Source organism: Strongylocentrotus purpuratus, unplaced genomic scaffold (genome assembly GCF_000002235.5).
Source record: "Strongylocentrotus purpuratus isolate Spur 01 unplaced genomic scaffold, Spur_5.0 spur5_scaffold_9, whole genome shotgun sequence".
Classification (NCBI taxonomy): domain Eukaryota; kingdom Metazoa; phylum Echinodermata; class Echinoidea; order Camarodonta; family Strongylocentrotidae; genus Strongylocentrotus; species Strongylocentrotus purpuratus.
The window spans coordinates 34,566,884-34,590,697 of NW_022145615.1; the positions used below are offsets into that span (position 1 = coordinate 34,566,884).

The window sequence follows — 23,814 nt, forward strand, 5'->3', positions numbered from 1 at the left end:
CACTTATGAGATATAAAAAGGGGCTCTTATTTTAAAGTTAAAGAGGGTACCTCTCAAATTTAAATAAGGGCACTTACCGGAGATGAAAAGGGGCACTAATACAAATGAAAAGGGGCATACAAAATAAAAGAGGCACTTGTCAAAATATCAGAGGGACCTCTCAGATTTGAAAAGAGGCATTTATAAGAAGTGAAGGGGCATTTATCAGAGGTACATGTGTGAACGGAAATGGGCTTTATCTATCTTGTTGTAGTATTTGATTGATTTATCACAAAGTTCTATTAGCTTAATGGCCTTTAGAATGGCGTATCCAGATCTTGGCCGCAGGAGGGTCAAATCATTTCAACTTACTTTAATCTATAAAAGTTTAGTAAGGATATCGCTTAAATGAAAAGAAGACTTATTTGAGGAGGGGGAGGGGTAGGGGTAAGACTTTCAAGGAAATGCCTACAATTCGTGCATTTCTTGACTCACAGTGATTTCTTACCTGCTTACTACTAATGAGTCCGCGTTTCCTTTCTTTGTAGGTCGGAATTCGGTCAAGAGGGTAACTTATTCCTCTCCCAGCCCCATCCTAAACAAGATGTAGCGCTTAGAGACTTCGGTGGTAAGCGCCTTATAAGCACCGTTTTTTATTATTATTATTAATATATTCATCTATCTTTTACACTCATCACCCAGGTGAGGTAAATGGATACCCGGGATGAAGAAATTACTTGATTGCTGTATCGCCTTAACATGGCTGCTCAGCTACAGCCGGTGTAATAATGCGATGCAAGTATTTTGTATTAAGCGTAGTAGAGTATATTCATATAGTAGTTGCGTTATATATTTCATAACATGTTTAACTATATCCGAAACGCATGATATGATAAACCTTACCGTTTTGTGTTTCCCAATACATTGGTGGTTCTCAAAGGGCCCAGCACACCATGAAGTCTTTTCAATTTCGGTGATCGCTCTCATTGTATTTTGTCATAATGCAGAACATATCTGGTAATATAATAGTTGTGTGTGTGTGTGTGTGAATGTATGATTTTTACTGAGCGAGAAATAGAATGATCAATAATGTGCAATCATATTCCGCAATTCGGAACACGTGAACAATGTTAATGTTTTAACCGAAAACATTTTTCTTCACCTATTCTGTGGTTAAAACTAGCCCATATCGGAAATTGAAAACACAGGTAAAGGACTTCTCTGTCAATATACTTTGCTGGTAAGTATAACAAAATATGACTTATGATATCTTTCAAAGTTGTATGAAATATGTGTTATAAAGTACACGCACAGTGATTTTGCTATCAGTATAGTTGCGTTATATAAATGAACATTATCATAACATGTTTCACTTGATCCAAAACGCATGATTCAATGAACATGAGATTTTGTTGGTTCCCACCAATGGCATTTCAAAAACTATTGTCGTGAGTATTGACTTAACTGTGAACTGTGTTGGCAGTAGATTGATGGTTCTCAAAGGGCCCAACTCACCGTGCACGTCCTTCCTGGAGTCCTTTCAATTTTGGGGAGCGCTCTTTTGTATTTCGTCATATGCAAACATCATAAAAATCAGATAATATGATATTTGTGTGTCTGGGGCCTGAGGGTGTGTGTGTCTGAATTTCACTGAGCAAGAAATGGATTGATTTCAAATGTGCTATTACTGATATTCTGCAATTCGGAACACGGGAACATTGTTAATGTCTTACCCGACAACCTGCGGTTATACTACTAGCCCTTATCGGAAATTGAAAACGCAGGTAGAGAACTTCTCTGCCAACAGACTTTGCTTGTAAGTAAAAGATATGACTTATGATATTTTTTCAAAGTTGTATTAACTATGCGCTATAAAGTACACGCACACTAATTTTGCTATTAACGTGTACATGCAACTTTTCAATGATTTACATGCGCTAGTACTACTGTTTGGCTTAATCAACAGGGCTGGTTACGTGAATGTAGGGTTAGTTTCCATCCGTTTATGACATGTTAGTAATATATTACCAGTCGACAAAAATTTTGGAAATAATGCTTAGCTGTTAATGAAAGTCGATTTTTATAATAAAAAAATGCCTGTATAATGTTGTTTTGACTATGAGAACTAGACATAAATGGTGTATAGTATAGGCCAAATCGATGCCCGGACATTAACGATGCAATCGGATATATTAATATTATTATTATTGGTGGTAGTAGTAGTAGTTGCTTAAGTAGTAGTAGAAGTAGTAGTAGTAGAAGTAGTAGTAGTAGTAGTAGTAGTAGTAGCAGTAGTAGAAGTAGAAATACTAGTAGTAGTAGTAGTAGTAGTAGTAGTAGTAGTAGTAGTAGTAGTAGTTAAAGTAGTAGTAGCAACAGCAGCAGTATTATTATTGCTATTCTGTGCTGTTATTCACCAATCATAATGTGTTTCACAATTTTCTCTGGCTTTGACCAACATCGACAAATAAACGTGCAACAGTCAAGAAATAAAAATATGTTTAGTAGATATAACATAATGAAAGTATGTGTTTTGTTTCGTTCAACTTTTTTTCGCTCAGATATTTCAACCATGGTCGGGTACCATCAGAGCCTCAAATATGAATAAACGGATTTTGAAAACATTTCTTCTCTTCATCTTACTGAATGCGCTTCCCAATGTAATTAGCGGAGGTTGGGTAAGTCAATTTGTCTTTCATTCAAGAAAGATTATTCGTTGCATAACGTGTTTGGATGAAATCTGGTTATAAAAAACAAGGCCCCTAAGGAAAAACGAAAAAAATACAGTGTTAAATAGAACGTTGTTGTATCAGGGGTTTAAAAAAAGCAATAAAATAAAATAAACTAAAGTGATACTGGTGAAATGACTAATAAGTGTTCCTTATTGAGAACTTGTTGGGCCTTCAAGACTTATTAATGGGTAATGGGAGTCAACACAAGTTAACTTTAATGTGTTTTGCGTACATGGTATAGGTACAAAGTTTAATAAGCGTGTGTAATGTTGTGTTGAGATTTGTTGATTATTGATATAGGTTATCTGTATAGACAGCATTTACCAAATAATAGATTTTGAACCGATATGTGTTCAATTGATCATACTTACTGAAAGAAAAACGAGTCGGGATACAAACAGGGCATGCTTCAACACATGATAGACATAGACATATTTTAATAAATCCAGTGACAGATTCGATAGCAGAGGGGGGGGGGGGTCGTTTCACAAAACTTGTCATCAAATAAGCTACTGGAATCCTTGCTTCTGATTGGTTATCAGTTGATTTGTCACTGATTTGTGTCATTTTTATATAGAAAAAAAGCTTTGAGAAACGGTTCCCAGGTCATTAGTTATACTTGGCGTTGAAGATTTTTTTTTTTTTTTTTTTTTTTTTTTTTTTTTGGGGGGGGATGCTGCCATTTGAAAATTGTAATAAGGCCTTTGAGCTGACGGAGAATTTTGCCTGAAAACTTGCTTATACCTCAGTTAGACCAACGAGACCGACTCCAGACCCACACCAGACCCACACCAGACCCACACCAGACCCACATCAGACCCACTCCAAACCGACACCAGACCCACACCAGACCCACACCAGACCCACACCAGACCCACATCAGACCCACACCAAAGCGACACCAGACCCACACCAGACCCACACCAGACCCACACAAGACCCACACCAGACCCACACCAGACCCACGCCAGACCCACGCCAGACCCACACAAGACCCACACAAGACCCACACCAGACCCACACCAGACCCACGCCAGACCCACGCCAGACCCACGCCAGACCCACACCAGACCCACACCAGACCCACACCAGGCCGAACTAAATATTCCTAAAATGGCACAAATACAATACGTGGGCTTGGATTCGATGTGGTGTCGGTTTGGCGGTGTGGCTGGGGTATTGACAATGACATGAATTTAGTCCCTGTAATAGTTCCGCCTTGCATACTGAATGCAACTCGTCTGCCTAGTTAAAAGAAAATTTTGCGGTGGTTGATTATGTATGGTAATTGAGCACTGACGGTTGAATTTGTTCACAAAAGGAGAGGGGGGGGGGGGGGTGGTTCGTCTACTCACATGATTGTGGATCGGATTCCTTTTGTGCAAGATCTTTGATAAATTGCATTATGTAAAAGCGTTGTGGAATGTATCAAAATAAAAGAGAGGCAGAAGGAGAAGGAGCGGGAGAGGAAGTGAGAGAGGGAGAGGAAGAGAGAGAGAGAGAGAGAGATAAAGAGAGAGAGAGAGAGAGAGAGGGGGGGGGGAGAGTCGGTGAAATAGAAATGGAGTGAGATTGAAAGAGAGAGAGAGAGAGACCCTGACAGACAGAAAGAAAGTTGTGTGTGTTTCTGAGTGTGTGCGTGTGCGCACGCGCGCGTGTGTATGGTGAAAGAGAGTGAGGTAGAGGGAAAGAGGGAAGGGAAAAAAGGAGAGAGTGAGTGAGAGAATGAGAGAAAGAGGATGTGTGTGTGTTTGTGTGTATGTGTGCGTGTGTGTGCGTGGGTGTTATGTATGGGATACATAGAGAGAGAGAGAGAGAGAGAGAGAGTCGATGAAATAGTAATAGAGTGAGATTGAGAGAGAAAGAGCTTTGTCATCATCCTCTGTGCGGTGGCAATGAATTTTCATTATTGTATTCCCTATTCTCTTTTTATAAAATGAAAATGCACTTGAATTCTATGATTTCAGTATCAAAGTGAACAATAACCTCAGTTCGCAGCAAACTTCGTGTGCGGGGGATATGGATTGCAGGATGTTTGCGTGGCGGATGGGTGTGTGTATGTGTGTTGAGCGCGTATGTATGTTAAATGAACATGTATGCGTGTGGATAAAACATATTTAAAGTACCATTTGCTTTGTAAAGCACTGAGCATTTATATTTGTTTGTAGAAGAAAAAAAATTGTTTTCGAATCACTGTCGCGTGGTGAAACATGGGAGCGAGTAAAGAACCAAACTGCTAACGTCATAACCGCTTTTCGTCCAGTTATTGGTTATAATCAATAGAGCCTGTGCTTGAGGTTCACCGCAACAACAGTCAACCGCACATTATCAGTCAAACACATAATTATAAATATTTGTTACTCTTTCAGACACAATTCAGATAATTTTCACCATGCAGAATATTTAGAAAGAGATACCGTATCAATCCTTTGTCTAATTTCTTGTCAATCTTCTTCCAATCTTCTGTTTTTCGTCTATTATGAAACCATAGTTTCATAATTGTTGTTCTTTTCTAGAAATCTTTCAACCCTAAGCTTAATAAAGCAACGTGCACAAACGTGACAGTAGGCGTCCTAGAAAGAGATGCGTTTCGTAGCCTTTTCAGCACACTCAGAATGTCTTCTTTCGTGTAATTATTCATACATCTAGTAATTAATTTTTCTTCATTTGGTTTAGTTCTGCAACAACCCCTCACCACCTGTTTGCGCCGATGACTGCGATGGGAATGGATACTATATCAGTCCAGATGGAACTGCGTGCATTCAATGTCCACAATGTTCGGCTGGAAAGGAACTTAACAAGGTATCTTTATAAAACTTCAACATAACACAGTTCATTTAATCATTTACTTGTTTCTCAATCCAAATGTTGAGTTTGTTAGGGTTCAAATCCGAGCTTGGACTTAACGTTCTTAAGAAAGTCATTAATCCACATTTTACACTTTCCACCGAATTTTAAAATTGAGTGTCTGAAAGTTATTGGGGGAAACAATGATTAAGGAGCCCTGAGGGAGAACAGCATTGATGCCGAGGCTTCATTTTCTTGCTTCTCAATCCAAATTTTTGAGTTTTTTAGGGTTCGAATCGTAGCTCGGATCTAGCTCGGTTTGCCCTCTTGTACACATGCCAGAGGCGGCGGAGCGACTTCCAAAGTTGGGGGGGGGGGGGGCACCAACAAAAAAGGGCACTTTCTGGGAAAAAAGGGCATCTACAAAGGGAAATCTCAAAGCGAAAATAAACAATTTTTAGACATTGGTATATACCCCTAAAATATGATTACATTATCAGGGATGATTTCAATATTTGTTTCTCTTTATACATCGTATAAAATATTGCTTTTTAAAGCATCATACCTTGCAGTTGGGTGTGATGGTCGAAAAAATCATTTGCGAGCGAGGAAAAATATAAGATTTATGAGGTCACAGTGCGAAAACTACATCTTATAAAGAGGAAAAAACAATCCTCATCGGGGTATAAATAAGCACATTTTAATAACAGCAAACTGAAAAGACCTTTGAAAAGTAACATAATTATAACATCTATAAATGTGAGCGAGCGTAGCGAGCGAGCTTTGGGAGATATTGCTCTTAGTCGCTTGAAATTAGGGGCACGTTTAATGATGAGAGGAAAGGTGGACACTTATCAAAGGGATAAGACAATTATTAGAAAATAAAAGGAGCACGTGTCAAAGTACAAAGGGTTATTATCAGAGGTGAAAATGGGGCACTAACCAGGGATGAAAAGGCACTTATGAGAATGGAAATTGGGCATTTGTCGACGGAAAAGAGGCAACCATCAGATTTTGATAGGGGCATTTATGAAAAAGGGATAGGTTCCTCATAAGAAAGGAGAAGGGGCATGTATCATTGTTAAAAAAAGGTTAATTATCAGAGGTGAAAAGGGGCACTTATCGCACCTAAAAAGGGGCAAACACCATATATGAAAGAGGCACTTATGAGAATGAAAAAGGGGCACTAATAATAAAGGGGAATGTGCATTTGTTGAAAGAAAAGGAGCACCGATCAGATTTTGATAGGGGCATTTATTGGAGGTGAAAGGGGGCTTTTATGAAAAGCGGAAATTATGAAGGAAAAAGAGCATTTTTTAGGAAGGAAAAGGGGCACGTGTCAAAATAAAAGGGGGTGTTATTAGAGATGAAAAGAGCACTTATCAGGAGGTAAAGGGGGCACTTCTCAAAATAAAAAGATTGTCTCTCAGAATTGAATAGGGTCATTTACCAGACATGAAAAGGAGCACTAGAAGGAGAATGAAAAAGGACTATTTTCATAGGTGAAAAGGGGCATTGATGAAAAGGCAAAGGGCTCTTTGTTAAATGGGGGCACTTATCATAAGGAAAAGGGGCACTTATTAGAAAGGAAAGGGGGCACATGTGAAAATATAAGGTGCGCTTATCCGAGTTAAAAAGAGGTAGTTATTAAAAGGGAAAGGGGCACTTCTTACAAAGGAAAAGGGGCAATTGTCACAGTAAAAGGGGCACCTCTAAGATTTAAATAGGGCAATTATCACAGATGAAGGAGGCGCTTAACAAAAGTGAAAAGGGGCGCTTCTCGTATCCGAAAAGAGGCACTTACTAGAGATTAAAAAGGGCACTTATAAGAATGGAAAATAGACACTTATTGCAAAGGAAACTGGTAACTTGTCTGGGAAAAGAGGTACGTGTCAAAATAAAAGGGGCAGATTTCAGAGGTGGAAAGGAGAGGGGCACTTTTAAAAATTAACAGGGGCACATATCAAAGTAATAGGGGCACTTTTATGTAAAAAGGGGCGCTTCTTACAAAGTTAAGGGGGCACTTACAAAGTTAAGTGGGTGGGGGGGGGGGCACTGTGCCCCCCTGCCCCCCCCCCCCCCCGGGTCCGCCGCCTCTGAGACATGCACACCCTATTGTATTCAACTGGAAGCTGTTGGATAGGTAGCATGACGGACAATGCCATATCAGGTACGAATATTTGAATGAATGTTTGCTGAATAATGCATCCTTTTGATGCGCAATGTTACACCATTGTCGATTGCGCGCAATTAATGTGGAGAGTAATGAGCCATTAAATAGAATGTGTTCATTTTTCCATTTTTTTTACGTTTCTAGACTGTGTTCCTATATCCATGATTTAATCTTGAAAGTAGTAAAATATCTTAATGTTTCGTTCCTCGTTTGTTTCATATGATCTTTTAACCAGGATTGTGGAAATGGTTTGAACGGAGATGCAGTATGCATACCTTGTCCAGAAGGATTCTTTTCATTATCCACGTCACAGCGTTGCACTCAATGCACCACATGCACCAATACCGTTGAGCAGGAAACATGTCAACTCACACAAAACAGAGTGTGTGGGGATTGCTTGCCAGGGTAAATATTTCGTTCCATTTTGTGAAGTTCCGAAATAACATTGAAAGAAAAAAATTACAACAGTCAGGTCCTTTTAATCGCTACGTGGAACTGTACAAAATGTGGGAACAGTGCACTTTAATTCTGACAAATTTATAAATGAACAGCAAGGCCGCAATAACCGAAAATTGTAGATCAATATTGACAAATGAGTGAACGGAGAGGCCCCCCCCCCCCCAGAGGAAAAACCACAAGAGACAAAAGCCGATGATATATGATTTCTAATACATCCATATTTTTTTTTACTAAAATACGTTCCATTCTAAATTGGTTATGAGCCTCACTTAAAAAAAGAAGATTAATGCGAGTGTGTAATCACGGCAGAAGGTTTCTCAAAGAGGTTTAAGACTTCTTCTGCGGATACAGCAAATCTCACCAGGAAAACATTATTTCATGCTTTGTGTTCTTGATTCCTATACAGCTTTGTCCGAACGCCTGACCGATTCTCGACCGACTTTAACGCCTGTCCAAACAGATGTTCAGACCTTCCCCGTGATACGCCACAGTGCAGGGATTGGTGGAGTAATCAAGCGAGAGAACTGACGGAGGTAGACCAACCCCCGGATACTGCAGCTGTTGAAAGGCATATTGAAGAGGTGCATCTGGATGATCTTGATGTAAGTGGCGTAACTATTGAACATCATGATTGATGAGGGGGAAATCCCAGTAGATCGACAGCCCATGAGACCGACAGCCACAGAGACCGACAGCCAATGAGACCGACAGCCCATGAGACCGACAGCACATGAGACCGACAGCCCATGAGACCGACAGCCCATGAGACCGACAGCCGATGAGACCGACAGCCCATGAGACCGACAGCACACAAATCCAACAAAACAAAGAAAGACGCAAGGGAAGATAGAAAAATGTCGGTCTTTATGACTTGTGTCTGATGTCGGTCTCATCGGCCATCGTTCTATAAACAAAATTGTTAGAAGACCCACAATATCGTTACTGTCGGTATAGTTGGTTGTATCTGGTAAACCCTTAAAAATGATTTCAGAAGATCCGGCAGCCCAAGAGAACGTCAGACCAAGAGATTGACGATATTGGTTTCACGGGCTGTCGCTCTGCGGGCTTTAGTCGATTGATTAGATGATGATGATGATGATGATGAATATGGTTACGACATCTACTGCACCAGTGCAGTAGAGCAAAAGAATGTACGATGACTAGCAATGGGATTGTGATAATATCCGTCTAAATTTTGGTCCCATTCGTCATTTTTGTTCATGTTAAGGGTAAGAGTTAGGTAAATTGAGATTTTTGTGATTGTATTCTGATAAAAAGATGGGGTCAATGGGGGCAAAAAGCAAGGAATGTAAGATCAAACGGACAAAGGAGCAATGCAGGACAAAATATGTGGGATACACAGAAAACAGACAGTATGACCGATATTACGTAAAACAATAGAATATGAAACCTTCAATGGACTGTCCGACTTTGACATTAGTTCACGGTAGACTCAAGTAGATGTTGAAAAAATGTGTGGGCATTCTGAGAATTTTGTCAACCTTGGCTACTTTTGTCATCCCAGAATTATCATATCCTTTCTTTTTAAAGCCATGTGAACCTAAAACCCCTCTATGCATTGACCCCTGTCACGATGGAAACTTCTTCTTGGACTATGATGGACTTTGCAAGGCGTGTCTGTCATGCCAGCCTGGAGAAGAACTCAATAAGGTATTCTTATTTCCTCCCACTTTAATAGTGCAGATTGGTACTGACCTACTCTGTGTAAGAGTAGGTATTTTTAAATGCCCCAAATGGGCACTTTAGAAATGTGGCCGTCCGTCACTTTCTTAAAGGAGCTACACAAAGAAAAGTCACTAACAACTCATAATTAGAACAAATTACACATGGATGGAAAGATTTTCTCTCAAAAAAGACGAACAATTTGCTGAGAAATCATATAGATATCATGGAAAGGCGTAAAATGCAATTTTTCAAGACCCTCCTTACCTTAGATGAACACTTCTTACCAAGTATTTCTAAGAGTGTCTCGGCAATATATTAAATAAGGCCTACTTTCACCACAAACAAAACATACTAGTGCTTTAAAATATATGTTTCAACATCTTGGTCACACCTTTTTTTAAAAAACACCTGTCTGATTAATTTGTTATTTTTTCGGAAATTCTCAGGTTTGCGGTCGAGGGAAGAACGGTGATGCATATTGTCGGCGGTGTCCCGAAGGAACTTTTTCAGAGGATGGAATAAAGCGATGCTCCCCTTGTCGTATTTGCGTGAATACTTTGGCGACCGAGTGCACTGCTTCAAGAAACACCGTGTGTGGAGAGTGCCTTCCAGGGTATGATGCCGGTGGTGTTGAAAATGAATATTTTCCAAAATTTAATTTTACCCCTTTTTGCATAACACTGGTAGGCTACAAGATGAGTTCTGTTCCTAATTTGGCTTTAATTTCGAGTGCACATTCACACAACGTACCCTCTTGTGGCAAAACATCTACATAATGACACACTCCCATGATTGTGAAAATATGACGTTTTTCGTGAAAAAAAAATACTATTTTTCAAATCCGAGATAATTTCAATGCTAGTGAACATCCCCGACAAAAACCTTAATTAAGTAAAATATGCATATATCATGCGAACACAAATTAAGATGATAACGAAAGAGGAAGAGGGGGGGGGGGGGGGGGGGGGGGGGGGTTATGATTTTGATTTCGAGTTAAACTGGTGTTAATAAATGTAAAAGAGAATTTTTGTCTACTGTGAGGTTCTGGAATGATAAAAATGAACAGAAATTGAGTCAATCTTTGTCACAATCTTTGCACTGAACACAGAGATTGATATACATGTATAAGAAGGCCTATATACATCTGAAAGTTTGGTCCAAACTTTTTCCACTATTTCTGGTAATATTTTGAATATTAGGGACTGGGAAGAGTAATTTTCTCCAGGGAACATTTTCTACTGTGGTATGCTTTCAAAGTGGCATAAAAAAAGATGGAAAAAGCTAAAGAATTGTTCTTCATCTTTGCCAGAACTCAATCTCCTCTTTAATGTTTAGATATTACCAAGATGCAGATGGATACTTCCCGGACCAGGGAGCCTGCCCGAACAAGTGCCCCGAGTGTCCGAACACCGTTTCACAGTGCCAAGAGTGGTGCAAATCGAGGACAATGTCGGACCAGGTTACCGTAGATCCTGCAGAGACCCACGGCCAAGATGCCATCACCCCAGCGGCCGTAGCTGCGGACATCTTCCAGTCTGTTGCTGACAATGAAGGTAAGCTCGATAGAAAAATTAATGACATTTTCGTTTGTATAAAAGCCCAAATCATAGTTTTAATGAATAAAGGAATATCGAACCCTCACTGAAGGTTACTGGGGTCTTCTCGCCAAACAATACAGCAAAAAAACATGACATTATAGCTTTACATTCTTTACATTTTTCATAGAAATTCTAAAACTTCGAGGAGTGCAACGGTCGGTGGCATCTGCCTGACACCTAGACTAAAATTGTTGACTCTTGTCTGACCTATGATTTATTTTGGTCAAAACCTTATTTAGACAACTCATAAGATGTGGAACCCTTGGTATAACAGCTGTCTGTTCCCCACATAATTGCGATACAGTCGCAATGAGGTTAGCGCCAACGAAGAGAATTGTGGAAAACAACTTTTTAATTGACCGCACTGACTAAAAACATTCAATTTCGTGAGACATTTTGGGGCAGTTAAGCACAGAGGCTGATCCAAGAAGTCATCGGAATCATCATCATCATCATCATTATCATCATCGTCATTATCTACAACTGTACAGTTGAGCAGGGCTATTCCAGCTCTTTTATTTTTTAATTTTGTCATCCATGTTTTTGAAATCAATAAAATTAATGAAAAAATCTAAATAAAAGTTAAAATAACAAGATTCCTGATGTCGATAGATCAATATTGTCTCGATATCCTTTTTGTTTCCACAGTCAATGATGAGGCTAAACTTCCTCCAGCTAGCCATGGATCATACATGGTCATCTTCACAGTCCTCGCTTCCGTTCTAGCTGTCGTCGTCATCGTCCTTGCTACCTTCCTTTTCTTGTTCCGTTGCCTTTGGAACAGAACCGATGGATCGCCTGATACACCTGAAACACCGCTCCTACCAGGTCCGAGTAAGGCGTATGTTTTTTAATCGGATGAAATAAAAAGAGGCGTGTCTAAATCCCCCGGGTTTTTTTAACATAGTGACCAGCCAAAAATATGAAGTAAACGAGCAAAACAAAACACGTATGTTGAGCTTGTTTTTCATGCTCTAAGTTTATGGATACATCATACACTAATATTAATATGCATACAAGTCTCAACGATTAGGCATTATATGCCTGATTATATGCCACCACGCATGGTATACAAATTTGATTAATTACTAAATTAATTAAGCAAGGAATACATTAGGATCAACAACAAAAAATAAAGAAGAAATTAAATAACGAATATCTATGATTATGTTTCTTTCCAGAAAGGAGAGGTATGTGAGATATAGTTACTCCTAAATAGGTTATTTTAACGTACACGTCGTACTATTGCATTGACGACTTTTGTCAATGTTTTGTTATCGTTCGCTTTCTGAATTCTTATTTACATTGACGACTTCTCGTCAATGCCTTGTTTCCGTTAGTCTTCTTCTTCTGCTTCTTGATTTTATTTCCAAAATCACTCATGCGTGAACGTCCAGGCGACATCTTGTCTATTTCTGGCCGTTTTTGAGGCCTTTCTTTCGGTAGTCTATCCGAGATGCTAAAGACTTCTTACAAATTGCACTAGATAGTCCGGAAGATGCTCCTTCGTTTGTCACGTAGAGATACAGGCGTCAATAAATGCATATCGTTCTAATACGATTGCATTCTAGTATTTTCCTTTATTTTGCCTTCGCTCTTAATGGCGACGAACGTAGGTATTGCCGATGATCTTCTCGTCAAGCTGGCTGAAGACATTGAGACGAGTGAGCAGATGGAGGCCTTAGGACGAGTACTTGGAGTTAAGGTGGCAGCTATCAATAGATACACTGACACCAACAACATAGGTGGCCGGGTCACTTGCAAGGGAACACGGGACATGCTGTTTGACTGGAGACAGACCGTGGAACCTTGCAACCAGCATCAAAGACTGAAACAAGCACTCCATGATACTGGGCTGGTATCGCTTGCTGAAACACATTTCAAGGGGACACGTAGTATTCCAGGTAACAATCAATCCGTTCAACTGTAAATTCCTTTTGAAGAACGTAAAAACTAAGGCAACTTCCATAAACTTTATCTTTCTGAACTGATTCAATTATACACACCCAATAGGCCCCTTCGTTCTGCAAATCAAACTCTCTTGACCGTTAAAAAAGCAAAAAACAAAATACTTTGGTGATAGGTCCTTTTCATGCTCTGCTCCACGTATGTGGAATTCTCTTCCAGCCTCCATTCGTTGCATCTCTGATATTTCTGTTTAGATCAAAATTAAAAACTTACCTAATGGAAAATGCATATTCAACCTAGTTCTTAAATTGTTACCTAGTTCTTAAATATTTACCTAGTTCTTAAATTGTTACCTTACCTTGTTATCTTATGTTTCATAACTTCGCTTCATATTTGTTCTCTTGTCATTACTCTGTCTAGTTTTAATTGTATCAATATTGTAAAGTGCTTTGATATAAATGTCTTATGAAAAGCGCTGTATAAGTAAAAGTTATTATTATTATTATTATAAACAAGTGAAACTATTTAATAGCGTACAAAATTAAAAAATAATGATCCGATACGATCATTTATCATGGCCCCATAAGGTATTTCTACTACTAATAATTAAAAAATCAAATTGAGAGTTCTCGTTAATGAATTACATTGTGATAAAAGAAGGGGGTGTTTAATTTTTTTAAATGGTAAGGTATTTATCAATTCCTCACGAAAGTGTATGGGAATAAAAGTTGACATGTATAAGTATATGTATAATTAGATTGAGCGTAGTTTGATACATAGAATACGGGCCTAGTACATGAATTATCAAAAGTTTGATTGTTCAAATAAGTGATATTTCACCTCCATCTGGCTACGCGCTTCATGTTGATAATCATATTTCAAGAGATCAAAAAAGGTAAGTGGACACCTCAAAATGTCAAATACAATATTCAACAACTTAAAGTTCTTTGATATATGATTAAAAGTAAGATAAAACGTGATTAAAATTGGTAATCGCACATATTTGCATGTAAACAAGCACTTCAAATAACTAATGATTATTCTCAGTTTATAGCCACTCAATGTGTTATTTTATAATATTCCAAAGTATTTCCTCTATACCTCCGATAGTTTGCGTTTGTTTTATCCATATCAATACGATGTTTACAAAAAATTGTCTTCCAAATTCGCAGTTTTCAAGAAACAACTTAAACCTGCTCTAAAATCACGAACCTTATACCAAGGTCAATGACACTTGGCAGAAATGTGTATCCATACATGTGGCAGCGTTCTGCCAAGTTTAGTAAAATTTAATGACGTCAACGCGAAGATATCGCGTCATGACTTGATCTTCATTCAATACAATTCCATTCGTTTTGCACGCAGTGCTTGCGAGCCCTATCTAGGTCCCTTCCTCGATCTTGATTTCTTTCAAACTTCGCTGGCATAATCTCCATCATCTAATCAAGGTCACCTATTAAACTCTTCGCTCTACGAAATCACTCATGCGTGACCGTCCAGGCGCCAATTTGTCTTTCCAGGCCGTTCTTTAGGCCTTTCCTTCGGCCTACCTATCTACACTATCCAAGATGCTACAGACTTCTTACAAATTGCACTAGATAGTCCGAGAGATGCTCTTTAATTTCGTCTGTCACGTAGAAGGACGGGCGTCGATGCATGCATATCGTTCTAATACGATTGCAGTCGGCATAAACAACTGGCATAGATACACGAGTTTTTACTCGTGTATTTAGATCTCGGCTTTTTTATTCCTATGAACATGATATTTGAGGCCTTTTGCTTTTTTGATATTTTCTCATAAATTCTTATATACTGACCCTTTCAGGCTGAGCTAGTAGCCAGTCTTTACGAACCAGAGTATGAATAAATATATAAAATTAATAATCTGTATAAATGCAAAAGCGACAACGCAGAGCTCATGTGAAGATGATTTTTATTTGTATTATCAATTTCTACAAACAATATTTTGTTTTCCCTCTGTTTATTTTAAGTTGTTTACAAGCCTACAACGTATCTGTCCTCCCCGGAAGGAGGCGACTGGGAATTCATGAGACATCTGAGGTAATTAAGAGATATTCTGTACTGTTAAACGCAATTGCAAAGTCTTAAGAGAAATCATTTCAAAGGTAATTTCAATACCCTATTGTTTTGCTTATAGAAATCACCAATGGATTACTCAACATGTTTCTGTCATGTTTGCATATTTCAATAGGTGACGCCTAAGGTTATTGAAAATACCTTAGATTAACTTTTTGAAAGCCTTTGCATTTCTTTAATACGACAAACTTACTTTGGTCTGTAAATGAATGAGAATTAATTTTTGATCAAGGAGGGTATGGTAAGAAACGAATATCCTCAAATAAACATAGGAGATGCAAGCATGATACTATAATTACACATTATAGCATGTATTAAACAATTAATATGACAAAACCGTTGTGTTTCTCAGTCTGTAGGTTAAGATCATGATTTCTACATGAATATTGATGATAATTCCGTTTTGTATCCAGAATCAGCCAAGTTTATATTCGCTTCCAAAAGATTCTGGACTTGTTTTATTTCCTCGGCTATATCTCCGGCAGCCGTAGCACACAGTTTACTCAAGTAAATAATTCCTTCCAGGTAACCACTTACTGAACCAGGGCCGAGTGTTGTAAGTATAGATTAATTGTTACCCAAAGGGCCTATACACTATGAACATGACGGACAAAGAAAGAGGACAAAATATACAGTTCCTCATTCTACCCTCAAGAATTGCTGTGGTAGACAAAGGAACATCCCTTCACTGCTATTATGTAAAATGTGTAGGACAGGTGAATATGCATGTGACACCTGTTCTACACATTTTTACATAATAGCAGTGAAGGGATGTTCCTTTGTCTACCACAGCAGTTGTTGAGGGTAGAATGAGGAACTGTATATTTTTTCCTCTTTCTTTGTCCGTCATGTTCATAGTGATAGTACCGTGGCAAGGAATTTAATCCCATACCTTTTGATTTATATTCCGATGACTTATCCTCTAGACCACAGCACCTCTAATGCTTTATGTTTTTAATCCATTCAGAACGGCCTATCCGCGTCTAACCAGTTCAAGACCCATTAGTGGAGGTTCAACTGATGTTGAGAATGAGTCATCTGCGGTTTCTACTCCAACATTCAACCTCAATAGACGACTGGCCAATAAAAACCTGCTGAGACAAACGCTGGAGAGACAAGTTGGTCATGATGATTCCTTTCGATCAACCCCACCGCAACCTGATAGCGTTAAAGGAGAGCGAATGGTCAATTCAGCTAGTAGTATGAACCATGTTGGACCATTTTATGGAATAGAGACATTTCCAACACAATCAGCGGCTGTAAGACAATGTGATCGAGACCCAAGACCAATTGAAAGGTTTGGTTTCTGGGAAGATAGGTCCAGGCCTCATTCGTCATCATCGGGAAAGGTAGTCACTGAGAGAGCGTCTGGAACTGTCCACCCACATGCAGAGGATACGGATGAGGCTCCTAGAACGAGGGTCCGCCGTCGCTCTATCATGGATGAAAATCTCTTGCCACTTCTCAACGCAAATTGTAAAAGGTGACGCATAAGGTTATTGAAATCACTTTAGATTGACTTCTTGAAAGTCTTTGCATTTCTGTATTACGAAAAACTTACTTCGGTCTGTAATTGAATGTGAATTAACATTCGATTAAGAGGAAAATATGGTAAGTATTAAACGAATATCATCAATTAAAAATTGGAGGTCGAAGCTGAATCTTTGACGTTTGACTGATAGTTGGATAGGGATCACCAGTCTCAAAAGACCTTACCCTATAGTTCTTTGCAAGCATGAAACTATTGCAGAAAACACACACTATAGCATTTATAGAACTATGTATATGATCAACTGCTGTTTTTCTCAGTCTGTTGGTTAAAATAATGATTGCTCCATAAATAATGATGATATTATTTCATTTTAGTATCCAGAATAAGATATTAAATTTCTATTCGCTTCCAAAAGATTCTGAACTTGTTTATTACATGGGCTTTATCTCCGTTAGCCGTAGCACACAATGTACTCAAGTAAATAATGCCTACCAGGTAACTACTTACTACACCTGGGTCGAGTGTTGCAAATATAGATTAATGGCTACCTAAAAGACCTAGTGCCGTGCCAAGGAATCTAATCTCATACCTTCTGATTTACATTCTGATGATTTATCCACTAGACCACAGCACCTCTAATGCATTATGTTTTCAATCCATTCAGTACGACCTTTAAGAATCTAACCGGTTCAAGACCCGTTAGTGGAGGCTCAACTGATGCAGAGAATGAGTCATCTGCGGTTTCTACACCAACAATGAACCTAGGCAGACGGCTGGCCGATAGAGACCTGCTGAGACATATGATGGTGAGACAAGTTGGTGTTGATCATGATGATTCCCCTCGATTAACCACACCGAAACCACCTAAACACCATGATACCGTTACAGAAGAGCGAATGGTCAATTCAGCTGGTAGTATGAACCAATCTGTGGCTGCAAGACAGTATGATCGAGACATTGAAGATAGTTCCAGGCCTCGTGCACCATCGTCGGGAAAGGTCGTCACCGAGAGAGCGTCTGGAACTGTCCACCCACATGTAGAGGATACGGATGAGGCTCCTAGAACGAGGGTCCGCCGTCGCTCTATCATGGATGAAAATCTCTTGCAACTTCCCAACGCTAACAGGAGGAGCAGTCTTTCAGATCTGCTCCTACTTTCAGGCAACAATCGGCAGAATAAGTTATGGAATGGACGCAATGGCAACACTGCACCAGTTCAGGAGGCTGAAGCTACACTGTTTCCTACTGATTCTTCAAGTGCCAACGGACCAACTGTCGATGATCCAGTAGATACCAACAACACTAAGTCTGCAAACCCGAAGCAGCCAAGTCAATCTCTGGAACCAAACGCTTCTTCACACAAAACCCCAACTGCTGCAGCTGGGACCGTTTTACCAAAGGGTATTCCTATCGAGAACTCCACTCACGAGAAGCCCGCCGCCATTCCGGATGACCAGGGAAGCATTGGCAATAAGTCACCCCGTGACACAAATGTCACTATCAACATCACCATGAACAAAAAAGAAGTTGAGACTGTTCATATTGGTGATGTACACAATAAACGCAACTTCCGTGACGGTCCTTACCAGGGCATCAGGGCATCGGAACCAAACAACAACGACGACAACGGTGAAGCTCAAAAATTACTCAACGTAAACATGTCCGCTTCTGAAACTGACACCGTCCGCGTTGGCGATGAGGGCAACACACTGACCCGTGGTCACGTTGGCAGCAGTGACGATGATGAATACGATGATGACCATGATGGTGATGAAGACAAATTACTTGACCCCAAGTCATCATTGGTATTCGAAACCCAGAATAATTCAAATTATGTATGGTAAATTGTATTCCCAACTCTTAAAACCGCTGTTAACTTAACATATGGACTATTTTTTTAGGGTAACAAATACAAATTGAACAGGAGAACATATCTAACTCATCAAAATCTTCAAATCTGTGACAATATTCTAATGATTGCATTTTAAAGGATTAGATTGAAGCACATTTTCTTGTAATCATAATGAGAAAATGAAAAAAAATTAGGCTGCACATTGTTGTGCAAGCTAAACTCTTTTGATAATTACTAAATGTACATTCACCAGTACGTTCGCGATGCCTTATTCATTGGTGCTGGTAGGGGAAAAGGCATATATCGTTCAAAGAAAGTACATTTACATAATGTTTAAATGATATATTTTGTATTTGTATGATATATTTTGTAAAAAACACTGTCATGTACGTAATTGTATCAATCATCATTTAAGAGTAATTTATGGACACTCCTATATTTTAATTTCATCTTGCTTACTTCTTTTGATTACAGTCTTACAAACAAATGTTAGAATCACTTGCTGGAGTTTGTGTGTTTGCGAAAGTAACTTGTCCAAGTTTCCGTGACGTTAGAAGGTTGTCGACTTTCTTGATTTTGCAGATTTATTCATGTTTCACTGGACGTAACCAGTTATTAAAGTTAACTTAGGAGTTACTTCATCAACATGGTAGAGGCTTAGTAGATGCTGCTTGTATATATTTTGTTTATTCGGTGTATATTTTGTAATGGTTTTAGTTAGAAGTACACTTCTGCATACTATTTGTTTTATTAATTTACAAATATTTTCTTTAAAAGTTATGCTATTATCAACAACTTTTAAAGTGCAGAACTCTGACGTAGTTATTAGGTGTGATAAGGAAGTCTTATCATTTTAATATGAATGACATTCTAGCATGGCCAACAAACAGTAAGATTGATAATGTTTGTGAAAGCAAAAATCGATTAAAATCCAAGATGTAATAATCAGTTATTGAATTCAAAAAGTTCATATCGTGAGGAGAATTCAATTAGAATCTTATTTCTATGGGACAGTTTCAGCCTAAGAGACCGATAACCCACGAGACCGAATGTGTCAGTCCATGGGCCTTTTAGCCACTCTTCACAGGGTTCGATCATGGACCTACTAATGGTTCGATCGACCGATGACCCACAAGACCGATATTTGCTATCTATCGTACCTTATGTCTTTCATCGTTTTGTCGGTCTTGTAGACCGTTGGGAACTTTCGACTTTTCTAAATGTCATTATGTATTTGTCGATCTGTCGGCCTCGTTGGCTGTCAGACTACTGGGATGACGTCGTTTTTAAATTCCGACGAAAGTATAGATTATCATGGGTGTACAGCATTTGATTTTAAATGCAAAAGTTACTCAGAAAAAAACAATTTCTTTTTTGTTTTGATAGTATAGAGGTGAAGGTGTTCACGTCAATTTCATCATTTTATACGCCAAGTACTAACACAAATCAAATACACCAAATATTGAAAAAGATTAGCTCATTAATCAATTATTTGTTTTAAGTACATGTTGTATATGTTTATTGGTTTTTAGAACGTTACTTCTGTGTTAAAAACAATCTGTTCTTATCATTTCATGATAAATGGACAAAGGAAACATTCTTTCTGTAAAACAGGGTTGTTTTAGTAATTTAATTAAAAAAATAAATTTAATGTTTACATTTCATTAAAAAAATGTCTATGTATCGTCTTTTGTGGAAGGGGGGGGGGGGGGGCGGTAGCGGCTATATTTATTGTTCACATATATTCATGTATATGCAATAATATATACTGCAAAGGTACGAGCATGGACAAATATTTTGTTACTATCCTAGACAGAATATTTGGATGGATCACCCTCCCAAATGTTTTGTTGTCGGTAGGCAATACTGAATAGGACAACGAATAGCCTTCACTATAATATAAAAACAAAAGAAAACAAAACAAACAAGACCCAACAAAGCACAACCCAACCCAACACAGGAAAACACAACAAAACACAACAAAACACAACAATACATACCAGACCTACTTACTGTATACTACCCGTTAGTGATAACTCCTAACATGTGTGAGTGAGCGAAGCGAGCGAGCTAAAATATTAATAATTGTGAGGTCGCAGTGCAAACAATTACATCTTATAGAGAGGAAAAAATATAATCCTGGTGGGGTTTAATAAGCACAATCTAATCATAAAAGAACGAAAAAACCTTGTATAAGAAACACAATTATGTAATCATACACTCAACTTTAATGCGAGCCAGCGTAGCGAGCGAGCTTTGGGTACAATTAAAGAAAAGGTTGCTCTTAGTCGCTTCAAATTTTGAGTACATTTTTATGGTGAAAGGAAAAGAGGGATTTTATCCAAAGGGAAAAGGACACTTATTAGAATAAAAAAGGCGCAGGTTTAAAAAAAAAGGGGGGGAATTATCTGACATAAAAATGGGGCACTTCTTGCACATGATAAGAAGCACTCACCAGATATGAAAAAGGGAAATCATCAGAAGGAAAATGGCACTTATGAGAAAGCACAAGGGGACACTTATGAGATATAAAAAGGGGCTCTTATTTTAAAGTTAAAGAGGGTACCTCTCAAATTTAAATAAGGGCACTTACCGGAGATGAAAAGGGGCATACAAAATAAAAGAGGCACTTGTCAAAATATCAGAGGGACCTCTCAGATTTGAAAAGAGGCATTTATAAGAAGTGAAGGGGCATTTATCAGAGGCACTTGTGAGAACGGAAATTGGCTTTATCTATCTCGTTGTAGTATTTGATTGATTCGTCACAAAGTTCTATTAGCTTAATGGCATGTGGAATTGCGTATCCAGATCTTGGCCTCAGGAGGGTCAAATCATTTCAACTTACCTTAATCTATAGCACTTTAGTAAGGATAGCCCTAGTTTTGCGTTATATGAGGGGGGGGGGGGACATCGCTTAAAGGCAAAGAAGACTTATTTGAGGAAAGGGGAGGGGGAGGAGGTAAGACTTTCGAGGAAATGCCTACAATTCGTGCATTTCTTGACTCACATTGATTCCTAACCTGCTTACTACTAATGAGGCTGCGTTTCCTTTCTTTCTAGGTCGGAATTCGGTCAAGAGGGTAGCTTATTCCTCTCCCACCCCCATCCTAAACGAAATATATAGCGCTTAGGGACTTCGGTGGTAAGCCCTTATAAGCACCGTTTTCATTATTATTATTATTATTATTATTAAGATATTCATCTATCTTTCCACGTTTCATCCAGGTGAGGTAAATGGATACCCGGTAGAAAGAAATTCCTTGAATGTTGTATCGCCTTAACATGACTGCTCAGCTACAGCCGGTATAATAATGCGATGCATGTATTTTGTATTAAGCGTAGTCTATATAAGTAATACGCTAAGGCTCCGCGGGGGGCGCGACGTCTCGGCGAGCCTTTGTATTCTATTGTTTTTTAATGAGATCGCCGACCCAAGTTGGTGCGGCTATCTCCTCCTGAACCCTCCCCTCGGGGTACCCGTGCCCGGTGCCATCGTCCGCGGGAGAGTCTACTCTGTGGAATTGGCTATACTCCGCCCGAGGTCCTCCTCCGTGTCGACGTCCAGGGCGAAAACAGACGCGACATGCATAATGCAGGATATGCGTGACGACAGAGATACCTCATGGATATGCAACATGACATCCGTAGACACACGACCGATGACCATCCACTCACATTAAGTCGCGTATTAAATGCACTATGCACAGGGTCGGGATTACCCAGAGTAAAGCGTCTTGCTATATGATGTGCTTTGTAGTAGCTGTATCAAACAGAAACACAACAGATGACCATCAACTCACATTATGTTACGTATTAAATGCTCTATGCAAAGGGCGGGATAACCCCCGAGTAAGCCATCTTACTATAGGGTGTGCTTTGTACTCGCTGCACAAGCCAGAGAGATACACGGGGCTAATTCCCGTCGACGTCCAAACTTAGAGACCTATTTCCATCATGATTGCCGCGATTTTTATATAGTTTTCGTGAATGGAGGTATGAAATCAAAGCTTATTTTGTGATTATTACGGTCATTTATACTTAATTTTGATTATCATTTTCTAAAGGAAAGTTTTCACAAGAAAACCATTGGACTGACAGTTCAGTCGCAAGCTAACTTCAGTCAACACATACAGTATACACGGTGCTGCGGCTGGGGCGCTTTGACCAAGACTGAGCTGCGCTAGAGTCGAAGAGTTAGGGGGGCCAAGCAGGCCAATATTCGTACAACTACACATACGTCTATCCATCCATCGAAGAACCCGTCAACACAACAGCGTGCGGGCCGAAGTGGCAAAAATTTGTTTCTTATCTTTACAGTAAATTACAAGAAAGCATTGAATAAGGTTATGAATTGTACATTTGCATATTAATAGTTCAATATCAACCATGCAGACAGAAGCATGTGACTTCATGCATTGCAAAACAATCAGTTGCATACTAATGAGTAAAATTGTTTGGGGGGGGGGGTGCAGAAAAAAAAATCGGCATCACCATGAACCATTCTTGCATGTTACATGAAGGCTCCAAGAAACATTTTTCAAAGTGGGGGGGGGGGGGGGGTCAGATCGCAGCGGGTTGAGTGTATATAGGCGTGGGGTCCACGGGTTTCGAGGGGCCATAAACCCCCGAAAGCTCGGGGGTTTTAGGCGTTTAATTAGGGTCAGATGAACATATTTTTAATACTTTATTTGTGACATTTGCGGGTTACTAATTGGCGTGGGGTCAATACGTACAGTTGCGTAGTGTTGCGTACCAACTACGCTGGCCTACGTTACTTTATGCTGAGGGACGGAAAGGGGTACGCAAGATGAACGAAAACAATTCAACATGTTTAATTTTTTTCGCGTACTTTCGGCGTAGAAACTTGACGCAGAAAGTACGCCTTTTTACGCAACACTACGCTACATGCCTACGCAACAGTACACTACCCTACGCCAGATCGACAAAGCAGTAAAAGCTTTCCACACAGTAAGCAACCATAAGCAAACCTGTACGCCAGCCTACGCATAACCTACGCAGGGACTATTTTCCCATTAATACGCAGCCTAATT

General features: G+C 39.2%; 1 protein-coding gene across 1 annotated transcript; it reads left to right on the forward strand.

The window, feature by feature from the left end:
* Positions 1-1,575: 1,575 nt before the first annotated feature.
* LOC105446527 lies at positions 1,576-20,369 on the forward strand. The gene is made up of 13 exons (XM_030977201.1): positions 1,576-1,795; positions 2,541-2,657; positions 5,388-5,513; positions 7,907-8,076; positions 8,537-8,732; positions 9,682-9,801; positions 10,263-10,429; positions 11,152-11,369; positions 12,063-12,242; positions 13,031-13,318; positions 15,314-15,383; positions 16,387-16,902; positions 17,576-20,369. Exons 2-13 carry the CDS (start codon positions 2,580-2,582, stop codon positions 18,753-18,755), a joined length of 3,309 nt encoding a protein of 1,102 aa, XP_030833061.1. The 5' UTR covers positions 1,576-1,795; positions 2,541-2,579; the 3' UTR covers positions 18,756-20,369.
* The last annotated feature ends 3,445 nt before the right edge of the window (positions 20,370-23,814 follow it).

What these genes read in the sequence shown, in the direction of transcription:
- LOC105446527 (XM_030977201.1), top strand. Translation starts at nt 2,580, where the DNA reads ATGAATAAACGGATTTTGAAAACATTTCTTCTCTTCATCTTACTGAAT. An exon ending in CTGGAAAGGAACTTAACAAG is followed by an intron (nt 5,514 to 7,906) that starts GTATCTTTATAA and finishes TCTTTTAACCAG; the next exon opens with GATTGTGGAAATGGTTTGAA. An exon ending in GAATTCATGAGACATCTGAG is followed by an intron (nt 15,384 to 16,386) that starts GTAATTAAGAGA and finishes TAATCCATTCAG; the next exon opens with AACGGCCTATCCGCGTCTAA.